Source organism: Sarcophilus harrisii, chromosome 4 (assembly GCF_902635505.1).
Source record: "Sarcophilus harrisii chromosome 4, mSarHar1.11, whole genome shotgun sequence".
Lineage (NCBI taxonomy): Eukaryota > Metazoa > Chordata > Mammalia > Dasyuromorphia > Dasyuridae > Sarcophilus > Sarcophilus harrisii.
This window is the reverse complement of record NC_045429.1, coordinates 130,632,581-130,645,882: the sequence shown is the minus strand read 5'-3', so window position 1 is coordinate 130,645,882 and position 13,302 is coordinate 130,632,581. Positions and strand designations below refer to the sequence as shown.

The window sequence follows — 13,302 nt, the reverse complement described above, 5'->3', positions numbered from 1 at the left end:
TCCTTGAGGACTCAGCTCAAATGCCATCTTCTTCGAAAGGGTCTTTCCTAATCTCCTCCACTCACCAATGCTTTCTCTCTGAACTTACTACTGTATTCATTGTGTATATATGTATATATTTATTGACATGTCAGCTTCCCCATTAGAATTGTGAGCTCCTGAAGGTAGGGACCATTTTTTGCCTTTCACTATATCCTAAGTACTTAGCACAGTACCTGATGTATATTAAATACTTAATAGGTTGTTGTCAATGATGTTGAAGATAGAATAAAAGATTCTGAGTAAGTAAGCTTTCTTTATCAATGCAGGTTAGTGCAATTTTAGAGCATTCCCTGGAGCACTCAGGATTAACTGACAGAATTCCTCTTGGCTGTACAACCAGAATATGTCATACTCTGGACTTGAAACCAAGTTGTCCAGACCCTCAGGCCAACTTACCATGCAATTCTAGGTCTATATAATATATAAAATCCACAGTAATATGCATAAGGAATAGTGAAAAAGTATTGGGGAGGGGAAGGTGGCAGGAAAACCTTAATGCTTAAGTTGAGCAATGAAGGAAAATAGGAATTCTAAAAGTTGGAAGGACTATCTAAGCAAAGACACAAGGATGGAAATCCAAGATGTCATGTATATACCAGGGGTATAAAAGAAAGGAAGACTACTAAAACATAGAGACAGATTGCTAAGGGCTGCAGATTAATTTAGAAAACCACATATTAAATAAACACTTTTGAGGGGGAAAAAAAGAAAGTCATATTGATGTTATCTATTTCCACTGTGTTTTTATTTATTTTATTTTATATTTCCCAATTACATTTGAATCTGGTTTGGGTTAAATGTGGGACTGTTGTAGACTAAATGTTTAATACCTTCATTACTTTCTTTTCTTTCCTTGCTTTTTTCCCTTCCCTTCCCTCTCTCCCCATAGTTTATCATATCCTCATTTGTGGGTGCTCTGCCCAAAGTAATATAAATTTTGGCTGCTGAAACCTCACAAGATATCTTGGGGTTTACAGGCTAAGACCAAGCCTTAAATCTAAATTACTCTGGCTCTCATTGTTTGGAGTATTGTAAATGTAAATGTAAATAGTAAATGTAAATAGCAATTGTATCTGTTTGGACCAGAAATGCTGAGGGTATTCTCCCAGGCTGATTTTTTTTTTTTTTTGGACTAAGTAAAAGAGATCATTCTTTGTCTTATTTTTTTTTTTTTTTGGCCTAACTTTAATCACAGATTGGCCATTGCATCAGTTAAAGACTTTAGCTTAACAAGACTCATATCTTCCATTGCATCCAGCACCATCTCGAGTCCTAACGATCTATATTTGGCCACTGGACCCAGATGTTTCTGGAGGGGAGTGAGGCAGGTGACTTTACATAGCCCTTCCTCATTTAAATTCAATTCACTTGCATGTCCTGGCATCACCTCCCCGATATCATGGTTCTCTTTGAGAAAGGACAAACAAGAATCTTTATTATACAGGAAACAGCACATATATAGCACATAATGCACACTTTTTGAATTTGGCTCACTATTCACTGAACAAATATAATGAGTTGGTACACTAGAGAAGAGAGTGAGAATTCTCAGGCTTTTAATAAACGATTCTTTTATCCTACTAACTGTTCACAGGGTAGGAAAAATAGGACCCCAGGGAATGCAGAAGCAAAAGCAAGCACAGATGGTCCCTTATGTTGAACACAACATAACACAAGAGATTCCTTTGGATTGCTCAGCATCTGGATAGGAGCTGGATAGTTGCAGGTGGTTGCACCACTGCTTCTGGCAGCGTATCAAAAGATTGTCCAGAGCTATGGCTTATGGAAAGATCTTTGTTTAACTTGCCCCTTCAATTTTCTGCCATTTTATAAGAGGCTATCTATTGCTTTTCTCATAAAAATGTTATTTGGATGTAACTGAATTGTAGACAGGTGAAAAAGATAAAGAAAACAAGTCCCATTCTAAATTTTAGAAATTTTTTTTAAAGAAAGCTATTAAAATGGTCCAGTTAAAAAAAATTATCCAGCTAATGGAAAAGGGACTAGTGGATCTTGGGTCTAATTCACCTATACTTGATGATGAGAACAAAGCATGTGGTAAGTGTCAATGGAATGAATGCAAGGATAAGAATAGTTTACTCTGATGGAGATAGTACCATTTTAATTCTCAGCTGTTTTGTTCTGGCTTCTTCCTTTATATTACCATCACGATAATGGCAGAGAGAGAAATGAGTTTTCTGAGATCTGAAGCTCCTCAGCAATGGCTTCTTATCTTAGATCTTCTAGTCACTTTTTGGATGAATGAAAATTAATAATAGGAAATATCTATGTAAGTTAATTTCGATATCTTTGTTTTCTCCTGGTATGACTTACTTGGAAGGAAGGTACTCGTGAGAATGTGGTTCTTGGGAGTCCCAAGCCTGACACTGGATTCCAGATTCTGTTGTTGAAATGATACCTTGGTAGTTTTCACCACTGCAGTGCATGCATTCATCTGGTGAGATGGTTAGATGGAAACCAGAGAGAGATTATAAAGAATGAAGGTAACAAAGACAAAAGGAGGATAGTAGGTGGGAGAAGGAAATGGGGAGGAAGAAATACAGCTGAGAAATTAGAGTTAGAGGATTAGAAATAGCTGGGTGCTGCTTTTTTATACCAACTTTTTAGACGTTTCATCAAAGAGGGATTAATAAATGATCAAAGATTTCCTAATACAATTCTAATCTCTCCAATTTTCTGACTATAGATATTTCAAAGTTAGAACTAAGGGCATAGAGTATTTTAGTTTCTAGGTCCTCTCAAAGTCAAACTCAAATCAAGAAATTTCTTAATGAATACAAGAGTAGAGGGGTAAATATTTAACAACTGGTTCTTCTGAAAAAGAAAGGTATAAGCAACATACTTTTAAATTTAATCTGAATTATTAACACTTTAAGTCTAAAAAAGCAATAAAACAATAACTCAAATACTGAATTGTAACCTTGTAAATTAACAGGATGTAAATTCTAGCACTGACAATTTAACAATGGGCTCTCTGAAGCTACTTCCAATATCTTTTTGAGATCCATCAGTCTGTGTTCCTTGTTTTATCAAAGAAAGAAGGAAAGAGTGGAAGGAAGGAAGGAAGGAAGGAAGGAAGGAAGGAAGGAAGGAAGGAAGGAAGGAAGGAAGGAAGGAAAGAAGGAACGAAGGAAAGAAGGACAGACAGGTCAACCTTCACATTCAGGAACATTGCAATATTCATATCTGGTATTTGGATCTGTGGTGTAGCACCAAGGTCCCTTAACATCATTGTCAGGATTTCTGCAGTAGTTTTTCTCCAGTCCTTCATCTGGATATTTGCTTGGTGAATAACTGTGGAAAGGGGAAAAATGTTTTAATTGAAAACCAATAGTTAATTGGGAGAGAGCCATAGCATAGGTATGACCTGGGTTCAAGTCCCAAGGCTACTATATGTAGATTGTATGGTAGCTAATTAAGTCATCTAACCAAACTGTCCCTGACAATATTCCAAGACTACCAATCGAGAAAATGCTGACTTATTTTGTTAGAACTATTTTAGGTGGGTCATTGGATAGAGTTGCTGGATCTGGACTCAGGAAGACCTGAATTTAAATTTGACCTACTACATATGTGGCCCTGGGCAACTTGCATAGTACCTGTTGGCCTCAATTTCTTCAACAATAAAATGGGGATAATAATATTATCTGCTTCTCAGAATTGTTGTAAGGATAAATGAGGTAATATTTATAAATCTCTTAGCACAATGAGTAGGCATATAGTAGGTGATATATAAATGCTAAGATTATTATCATCAGTATCATTACTATTATTATACCAATATAATCGCATGTCCAGTTCCAGGACCCCATCCCTATATTAAAATAATGAATAGATTTCTTTAAAACCATATAAAGAGACAAATCTCAGCAGACATTTTACATTTTGGATTTCAAATACATAGAAAATAAAATAATCTACATTTGTAGAATAATAATAACTTATTTATATTGTGCTTTAAATTTCTCAGGCTATTTTCATCTTAAACCCTCCTAAGTCAGGAAGTATAAGTCTCATCTCCATGTTGTAGCAGAAGTAATAGCAGCACTAATAGCAGTAGCAGTAGTAGCTGTAGTAATAGCAGTAGCAGTAATAACTGTAGTAGTTATTAGTAGTAGCAGCAGCAGCAGTAACAGTAGCAGCAGTAGCAGTAGCAGCAGTAGTAGCAGCAGTAATACCTGTAATAGTTTGTAGTAGTAGTAGTAGTAGTAGTAGTAGTAGTAGCAGCAGTAGCAATAGTAGCAGTAGAAATAGTAATAGCAGCAGTAGTAGTAGTAGTAGTAGTAGTAGTAGTAGTAGCAGTAGCAGTAATAATAGTAGCTATAGTAGTTAGTAGTAGTTAATAGTAATAGCAGTAGCAGAAGCAGGAGTAGCAGTAGCAGCAGTACCAGTAGTAGCAGCAATAACAATAATAGTAGTAGGAGGAGGAGCAGTAGTAGCAATAATAGTAGGAGTAGAAGTAGCTGTAGTAGTAGCAGCAGCAGCAGTAGTAGTAGTAGTAGATATTAGCATGTATTTGCCATTTCCTTCTCCAATGGATTAGATAAACAGGGGTTAAGTGAATTGCTACTTTTGGAACGGCTAGTAAGCATCTGAGGTCAGATTTGAATTTAAGTATTTCTGACTCCAAACCCAATTAATCCCTATTAAATGAGTCACGAGCTGACTTTGCCAGCTCCCACTTTGGTACTGTATTCTAAATATTTGTTTCATTCAATAATCATCAATTATAATGAGCTCCGAGTTACTAGTTTCTATTAATATATTTGATTTGTTTGAGGGCATAACTGAATCATCCTGAATATAGCATGTGAACAGTGATAGGGGGGAAAAACTTACTTGGGTACATGAGGCCTAGTATCACTCCATTTCTGGCAGGTAATACCACTTTTAGTTGTAGACAAAGTTCCTCTATAGTTTTTTCCGTTTCTAGTCTTGCATTCTGAAAGATACTCTGAAAAATTCCCATTAATCTATTACATAACAGGCAAATCTGAGCTTCCTGCTTAATTATACACTACTAACATCTATCAAACAGCAGAAAGAAATGACATTTTAGATAGCTGCTGCATTACTGCTACTGCCAGACCCCCTGGAAAAAGAATTTCTTCCATCTCCAGTGGTAATCAGCTGAATCACTCAATCATATAACTGTAGTATGTTATACTACATGTATTTGTGTATTTGTCAGTGATTTCTTTCCATGAGGAAATCCTGGACAAATGTGTTGAAGTGTTTCAGTGTTCTACAACAAAAAAAAAAAAATATTGGAAAGACCATATTCTCACTTTTGGTACGTGTATCTAAGGAAGTCTCTGTGTATTTTTGGTCTTTTTGATCACCTTCCAGGCAACTACCTTCTGAACTCTAATCCCAGGACCTATCTTACATTATTCATTTTGTCTTAAATAATATGTCAAAATGTTGGAATTTGGGAGGGTGAATTCTTCACACTGTCTCTATTCCATGCATAATGAAACCTATGGGATCATAGATCCAAAGCTAAAAGGGACTTAAGCAAAATTGAAGTCCAGAGAAGTGAAATAGTCTGACCTCTGTCTATTCTCAGTGAGCAAATATTGTGCCATTGTGCCATTCAGATGGTACAAATTTTAGTGTGAAGTTGTATTTGCCCTTAAAAAAGGAGGATCAAATTTTTCATGGGCAAGGGTACCTTCAATCAGAGACAGAGAAGAAAAGTTGAACTTTTTTCCAATATGGAAAAAAAAAAGTTGTATCCATACAGTGTTGCCCTTGTTTTTCTCTTCTTCTGGAAAAATACTGCAAAAACCTCTGTTTTTTCATATTGGGAAAAAAGAGTAGGGTTGAAGTAGGGACCTCTGTAGTATATTATATGAAGCTTCATGGAACCCCAAAATAGGAAATCACCTATTGTAACAAGATATAATTTAAGTAAAACCAAATAGGGTATACTTCATCTACTTTAATACCAACAAAAAGCACCTATTTTGTCACTATGGAGTTTTCTAATCCCAGGCATCCTTCCTTTTCTAGGACATTGCTCATTGTGATTAGCTTTATCCCAAGAGTTATTCTAAAGCTTAGCATTCATTAACACCTTAACAAAAACAAAAACAAAACCTAACATTTCCTATGTATAGCCAAACTCTGGTGGGACCAACTGTGTATCTTCTAACTGAAACAATGTTAAGTATTTTTTCCTCCTATAGGAATCTGTTTTTCTGAGATAATGTCACTTCATATAATAATGATATATTAAAGGTTTCTGAGGAACACATGCAAACTGTGGAAAATGAAAATGTGAAAATTCAGAATTTAATACACCAATAACAGGGAATTTAATTAAAAGTCTGAGGAAAATGGTATATGTTGCCAGAAAAAAAAATATAAGAACGATTTTACTATAATACTTTCAGTAAGGACTAAAATCCCCCTAATCTAAAATAGATTAGTAAAATAGATGGATGGATGGATGGATGGATGGATTGACAGACATATACATATATATAGATACATCAATACATGTAATAGGTAGATTCATACATATATATATATAGATATATATACACACAGATATGTGTATATGCATAGAAAATACATGCATAGAAAAACAAAGACAAGAATACTGATAGAAATAGCTATAGATATATACACACTAGCAGAGGGCATTTGTATCCAATGATATTTTAATAACCCTTCAGTCATATTCTGAAATTGGAAACCAAAGAAGTACAGTCAGTTCCCCTCAGTGCAAATGTTAGAGATCCTTTTATCTAGCACAGAAAGAACTTACCATTCTGGTCACTCTATTACCAAAACAAAGTAACCCCTCACTATTTGATCTATCCTCATCTCTTTAGGAAAGAAAAAACATTAAAAAGTTGTATATGGCTGCCTCTTAAGAAGGAAGATGAACAAGAAGACATGCATACCTTTCTTTTCAAATAAAACCACATCTCTCCACCTCACAATCAAGGAAGTCTTGCTGTTTTCAGCCAAGATCATACACTTCTGTTCTTTGTTGTAATATTCAAAGGACCTGCAAAAATGAACAGATGAGAGATTTCTCCCCCTTAATTAATATAAATATTTATTCACAAGTCTGAAACATGTGACTATATGTATATTCACACACATACATGTAGGAAATGCATGTGTGTGCACTAAAACATATACACCTATACTATTATAGTTACATGTTCTATATAATTATATATGTGCATATATCTATATACACATATACATGTTTGTACATATGTGCATATATTTGCACACATATAGATTATATTGTGGATAGCAGGAGATAAATTTTAAAAATAGGCTATGGAGAACCTTGACTAACAAGCAAAATCATATAAAGATACATAAAATTTGAAAATCTTTATAATTTTCAATAAATCGTGGGAACTCTTGAGTCTTTTGTCCTATATACATTTTAGGTAAAAAGTAAACATGGCCTAGAATACTACAGTTCATTTTTACTTTTAAAATCCAAACACCTTGTATAGTGTCTTAAAAAGCTGGACTCGTATTAAATGTTTGTTTACTTGAATCAAAATCAGAATGTTAGGAAATAAAGAAATATTTATTCATAAGCTTTCTCCTCCTTAATATTCTATATCTTTTGGTTGCAAATTATTTGCTTATAATACCCATTGATCTAAAATCACTGCAGATTAATATTTATGGGTTAAACATCATAATGAAAAGACAGATGGCTAATTACTCCCTCTGAATTATTCATCTCTCTTATTATTCTCTGTCTCTCTCACCTCACCTTTCCAATCTATCCAAGGTATCATTGCCAGATCAGTCTTCCATGGTACATGTCATTAAAAATTAGTTCCATAATAAAAATCAAAAACCCTTTGCTGGGCAGTAAAAACTCTCCATATCATTTTTTCTAACTTTTTCTCCAGGTATTCACACATACATGTGTCTAGATATAGATATATATCTATATGTAGATATATATCTATATCTATACATGTGTGTGTGTGTGTGTGTGTACATATCTTCTGCTTCAATCAAATGAATCTATTCCTTAATCCCCTCAATTCCTTGTTCCAACCCCTAAAACTTTGATCATGCTCTTTCCCCTGCCTGGATTGACTTTTCACCTATCCACTTATCTCCCTTTAAAATCTACCTCTTTCAGAGGTTCCCCTCAACTACCCTATCTCTCTGTGATCTCTTACTCCCCTGAACTTCTATAGTACTATCTATACAAAATAAAGAATCAATATCTATACAATAAGAGCAAACTAGACACCTTTCTAATATTATAAGGAGCAAAGCAAGGATGTCCATGAAATCTATTATTGTTGTTTCAGATTTTTCAGTTGTAAAGAACTCTTTGTGACCCCGTTTGGATTTTCTTGGTAGAGAGACTAGAGTGGTTTGCCATTTCCTTCTCCAATTCCTTTTACAGATGAGGAAACTGAGGCAAAAAGGATTAAGTGGCTTGCCCAGGATCACACAGCTAGAGATTTTTTAAAAATCAGGCACTTGCCTGAGGCTGGACTTGAACTTGAGAAGAGTAATCTTCCTGATTCTCAGCCCATTACAGAACCACCACTCTACCTTGTTGCCAGACGGAATGATACACCAAAGGAAATTCTAAAAACTTGCCATTCCATCATCTGGCTCTCTGTTGTCCTCATTTCTCTGTTTTCTACTAGATATGAGGAAGAAAGACTACTAAACATATATGAGAAAGCAGACAAATCTCAAGGAACTTGAAATACTTCATGATTCTATAAACATACTGGTGTAAAGTGCTTTCACTAATGCCATTAACAATGTCCCCCCTTTAAAGAAATCCACTAAAATAGCAGCCAGGTTTCTAGGATAGACAGCTAAGTGACCCAATGACCAGAGAGTTGGACCTGGGGTTAGAAAGACTCAGTATGTGGATTTCCCTAAATTTTGCTAAAGCACCATGAAGATGTAGTGTCACCGTGGGAAAGGTGTTGCATTTGGAGTCAGAGGGCCAAGTTCAAATGATACTTAACCTCTCTAGATCTCAGTTTCCCCATACACTAAATAAGTGTTAAACTAGATAGTTTCTAGAATCTTTTGTAGCTCTGAATCTGTGATCTATGATCCCATTTGACTCATTGTATCAATTATGGGAATTTTGACAGGTAAGTCAGCAGAGATGGTGCACTAATAATTTTATACTACCCTGAATATATCAGGTCTTGGGCTATGTTACAAGGCCTAGAAGAATATAATTGCAAGGTATTTTATTCCAGATAAGCTTAATCACATCTATCGAAAGCTCTTATGGGAAAGAAACTTAAAGCAGTTAGTCTAGCTCACTCAGATCTGCTACCCTAGGCTTCTCTCTTGAATCTGACTTTTAACCCTGATAGCTTAAACCCCCAACTTCCATCCCATTGTTTGACTCTGGTACATAGCCTTTCTTGTTCAGTTGAAAGTACTTATCAGCCAGCCCACGTAGCTGGCAGGTTTCCACTCTCCCTTATTGGCCCTGTTTGGTCCCATCTCTTTCTACCCCACTGCCTCCATTTGTGTCCTCCTGAGGTTTTTGGCTCACTTGGGATTACCATCCCAAGATGGATCTGGGTTTTAGCATCTAATTACCAAGACTGTGTTTCACTCATAGAACAGTCTTCCTCCTGGAAGACATCCTGAATTGGAAAGAAGTTCCAAACAGAGGCATCTCATAAATTGTGTCATTGTTTGTCAGAGATCCTGAAGGATGACTCATGATCTAAACTGGTGCTCTGTAGCTAATGCCAGGACACACCAGCACGTCCCAGAAACTTCACTGGTGTGTCATAGATGGTAGAACTTCCCAATAATTTTAGCTTGAGCCCTATACCATCTGATGTTCTATACACCTGTCTTTCTTCTCTCCCTCTTTCCTCTTCATTATTTAATAAAACAAACTTATTTCAGAGGTCTACAACCCTCTTTCACATACAAGTGGTTGAACCCATTTGGGGTTTCCTTGGCAAAGATACTAGAGTGATTTGCCATTTTACAGATAAGGAAACTGAGGCAAATAGGGTTAAATGGCTTGACCAGAATAACACAGCTAGTAATATCTGAGGCCTTAACTTTCCTGTTACTTGCCAGAAATGGCCAGTAGAAAAGGGAAAGTTTACCTGTGTCTTCTAAAGATGTAATATAACAAATTTAGAAGTAGCAAATGAAAAAACTAAAAAAACGCCAATCTATATAGCCTCATGAAGTTGTTAAATTATGACAATAAGACAATTAATCTATAATAATCTTTAATCTTTTAAAAATCTCTTTAATTCATTATAATTAATAGAAATCAGAATGTACAACTGTTTTACCATACTCCCTAGAATGTGATCATAAGATCACAGATTTAAAGCTAGAATTATAATAATACTAAAGACTAACATTTATATAGTGCTTACTATGTGTCATGTACTGTGCTATGTACTTTACAATTGTCTTCTCATTTTAAAAAACATTCATGTAATAATATATTAAGGACTTTGTTACCTCATTTAATCCTCACAGAAACCCTAGAAGGTAGGAGCTCCCTATAAAACAGGGAGTACCCCTATTTTAGAAAAAAACTGAGACAAATTAAAATTAAGTAATTTACCCAGAGTTACATAGTTAGTATGTGTCTGAGGCTGGATTTGTGACTCATCTTCCCAAATTCAAATCTGCCCTTAGACACTTAATATCTGTGTGATCCTGAGCAAGTTATTTAACTCTGTTTCCTCATTTGGAAAATAATTTAGAGAAGGAAATGGGAAACTATTCCTATATCTTTGCCCCCCTAAAAAAATCCCTAAATGTGTCAGACACAAAAGAAAAATGACTGAACAACAATCCTGTATCTCTATCCACTGTGTCACCATCTGGCTATAGTACACCAAGATCATCACAAACCTGGCAGTAGAGCTGATACAAGAATATCTCATATTTGTACTTTGTTTTACAAAGTGTTGTCTGTCTGCATCACAACTATATTGAGTATCTAGAGAGTCCAAATATAAATATCCCTATTTTACAGATGAAGAGACTGAGGTTGATAAAGGAAATTACTTTTCCAGAAAGATGTAGCTAGTGAGTATTAGAGTAAGGACATAAAGTCAAACCTTCTGACTGTAAGCTTGGAAATCCTTCTACTTTCCCATGACACCTCTCTGTATATACAATAAAAATGACTCAGAGATGGGGGAGTAATTTTCAATGACTCAAATGGTACCATGTGTTGACTGAAATAGATTCTCTGCCAAAGATTATTGAGCATTTGATCTATATCAATAAGCATTTTAAAGTGTCCATTATGTGCCAGACTTTACAGGATCACAATCACAGAATTTGAGACCTGAGAGTTGGTATCTTGGCAGCCATCTAGTTCAATCTCTATGAAAGGAATTATGTCTGACATACAAGAAATCCAGTCTCTGTTTAAATTCCTCCAAGGAGAGATTCTACCCTTCAAAGCATTCTGTTCCACTTTTAGACAGGTCTTTGAAATTTCTACCCACTGTTTCTATTCTGCCCTTGAGGTCGGATAGAATACATCTGATCCCTCCTCCACATAAAAGTCTTTCAAATACATGAAGAGAGCAGTCATGGCCACTTTTCCAAGAAAATTATGTCTACGTCTTTGAGCCAAGCCTCAGACGGCACAAGCTTAAGGCCCCTTTAGGTTATCCTCCTTAAATTGTAAACCCCAGACTGAACTCAATTGTCCATACAGAGGCTGAATAAAGCACAATTCAATAGGACTGTCATGTTCCTATTCCTGAAATTGAAACCTTTCTTAACAGAGCCCAACATTGTGCTCACTTTTCTAGTTAACCTCACAAATCCACAGACTCAAATTGAATTTAAAATCAACTACCCCCTCCCCAGATCACTTTCAGAATAATTTTTATGGAAGCATGATTTATCTTCCTCCATCTTATACTTTTCAAAATTATGCTTTATACCCAAATAAAATTTGATATTTATTCCTGTGTGTCTGATTAAGTTCAGGTAAATGTGCTTGAGTCTGCCAAGAGTTTTTTGAATCTTGAGTCTATCATCTAGTGTACTAGCTAGCCCTCCCAATTTTCTCAAGTGTAAATTTGAAAATTGTGCCATCTGTGCCTTTATTCAAATCATTGATAAAAAATATTACACAATGCAGGGCTAGGCACAGTATTCTCCTGGACGCCTCCTGCTACATTGATACTGGACCATTACAAATATTCTGAGTTCAGTCATCCAGTTCATTATGAATTGTTATAGATGATAAGGCACTTATCTTCAAGGAGACTGTATTCTTTTTGGAAGAGAGGAATAATGTACCCAAATAAGTAAATATAAAGTTGTTGCTTAGTCATTTTTCAGTGATTTTGTGATCCCATCCAAAAATATGGCAGTGGTTTGCCATTGTCTTCTTCAGCTCATTTTACAGATGAAGAAACTGAGGAAAACAGGGTTAAGTGACCATCTCACAGCTAATTAGTTTCTGAAACTGGATTTGAACTCATGTATACGAAAATCCCAGGGCTTTATCCACTGTAGCTGCCAAAAAACATAAAGTAGTTACATATAAAATAAATTCATGCACATATTTAACCTGTGTCACATTGCTTGCTGTCTTAGGGAGGGGAGAGGTTAAAAGAGGGTCAGTGAAAAATTTGGAGCACAAGTTATCTTTACATGTATTTGGAAAAATAAAATACTATTGAAAAAAATTTTTAAAGTAAATTCAAAGTAACTAGATAAAGGAAGCATTAACAAAAGGGGAGTATCTAGAAAAACATCATGTTGGAGGTAGCACTTAAACTGTACCTTAAAAGGAGCTAGAGATCCTAGAGGTAAGTAGCGAGAACTTTACAATCAATAGCATAGAGATAGGAAAGGGAATGTATGCAAACAGTTTGCTATTTGCTGAAAGGTAGAGCATGAGAGAAGAATAAGGACATACTGATAGATTGAAGTAAGGCTCTGAAGAACTTTAAGAACTAGAAGTAACTGGAAGTCACTGAAGCCTCTTGGGAGAGTGAATCATATTATTAGATACTTCTGAATTAGGAATATTGGTAGCTTTATAGGAGAAATGCACTGGGAATGGGAGAAAACAGCAGCAGGGAGTTATTGCTATCATCCAAGCAATAGATGATGAGGCCCTGAGACAAACTGGTAGATATATGAGAGGCATGTAGGCAGTGTACTGAATAGAATGCCAGGCCTGAAGTCAGGAAGACTCCTCTTCAGGAGTTCAAATCTGACCCCAGACAC

General features: G+C 35.6%; 1 protein-coding gene across 1 annotated transcript in view; it reads right to left on the bottom strand.

Moving 5' to 3' along the window:
* PLG (plasminogen) overlaps nucleotides 1-13,302 on the bottom strand; it is a 61,337-nt gene that overhangs the window by 32,915 nt on the left and 15,120 nt on the right. Inside the window, exons 3-6 of the mRNA XM_031937529.1 lie at nucleotides 6,978-7,084; nucleotides 4,903-5,017; nucleotides 3,218-3,357; nucleotides 2,377-2,497 (exon numbers count right to left, since the gene is read on the bottom strand). Of these exons, the coding sequence (XP_031793389.1) occupies nucleotides 2,377-2,497; nucleotides 3,218-3,357; nucleotides 4,903-5,017; nucleotides 6,978-7,084 (483 nt within the window). The remainder of the gene's footprint in view (nucleotides 1-2,376; nucleotides 2,498-3,217; nucleotides 3,358-4,902; nucleotides 5,018-6,977; nucleotides 7,085-13,302) is intronic.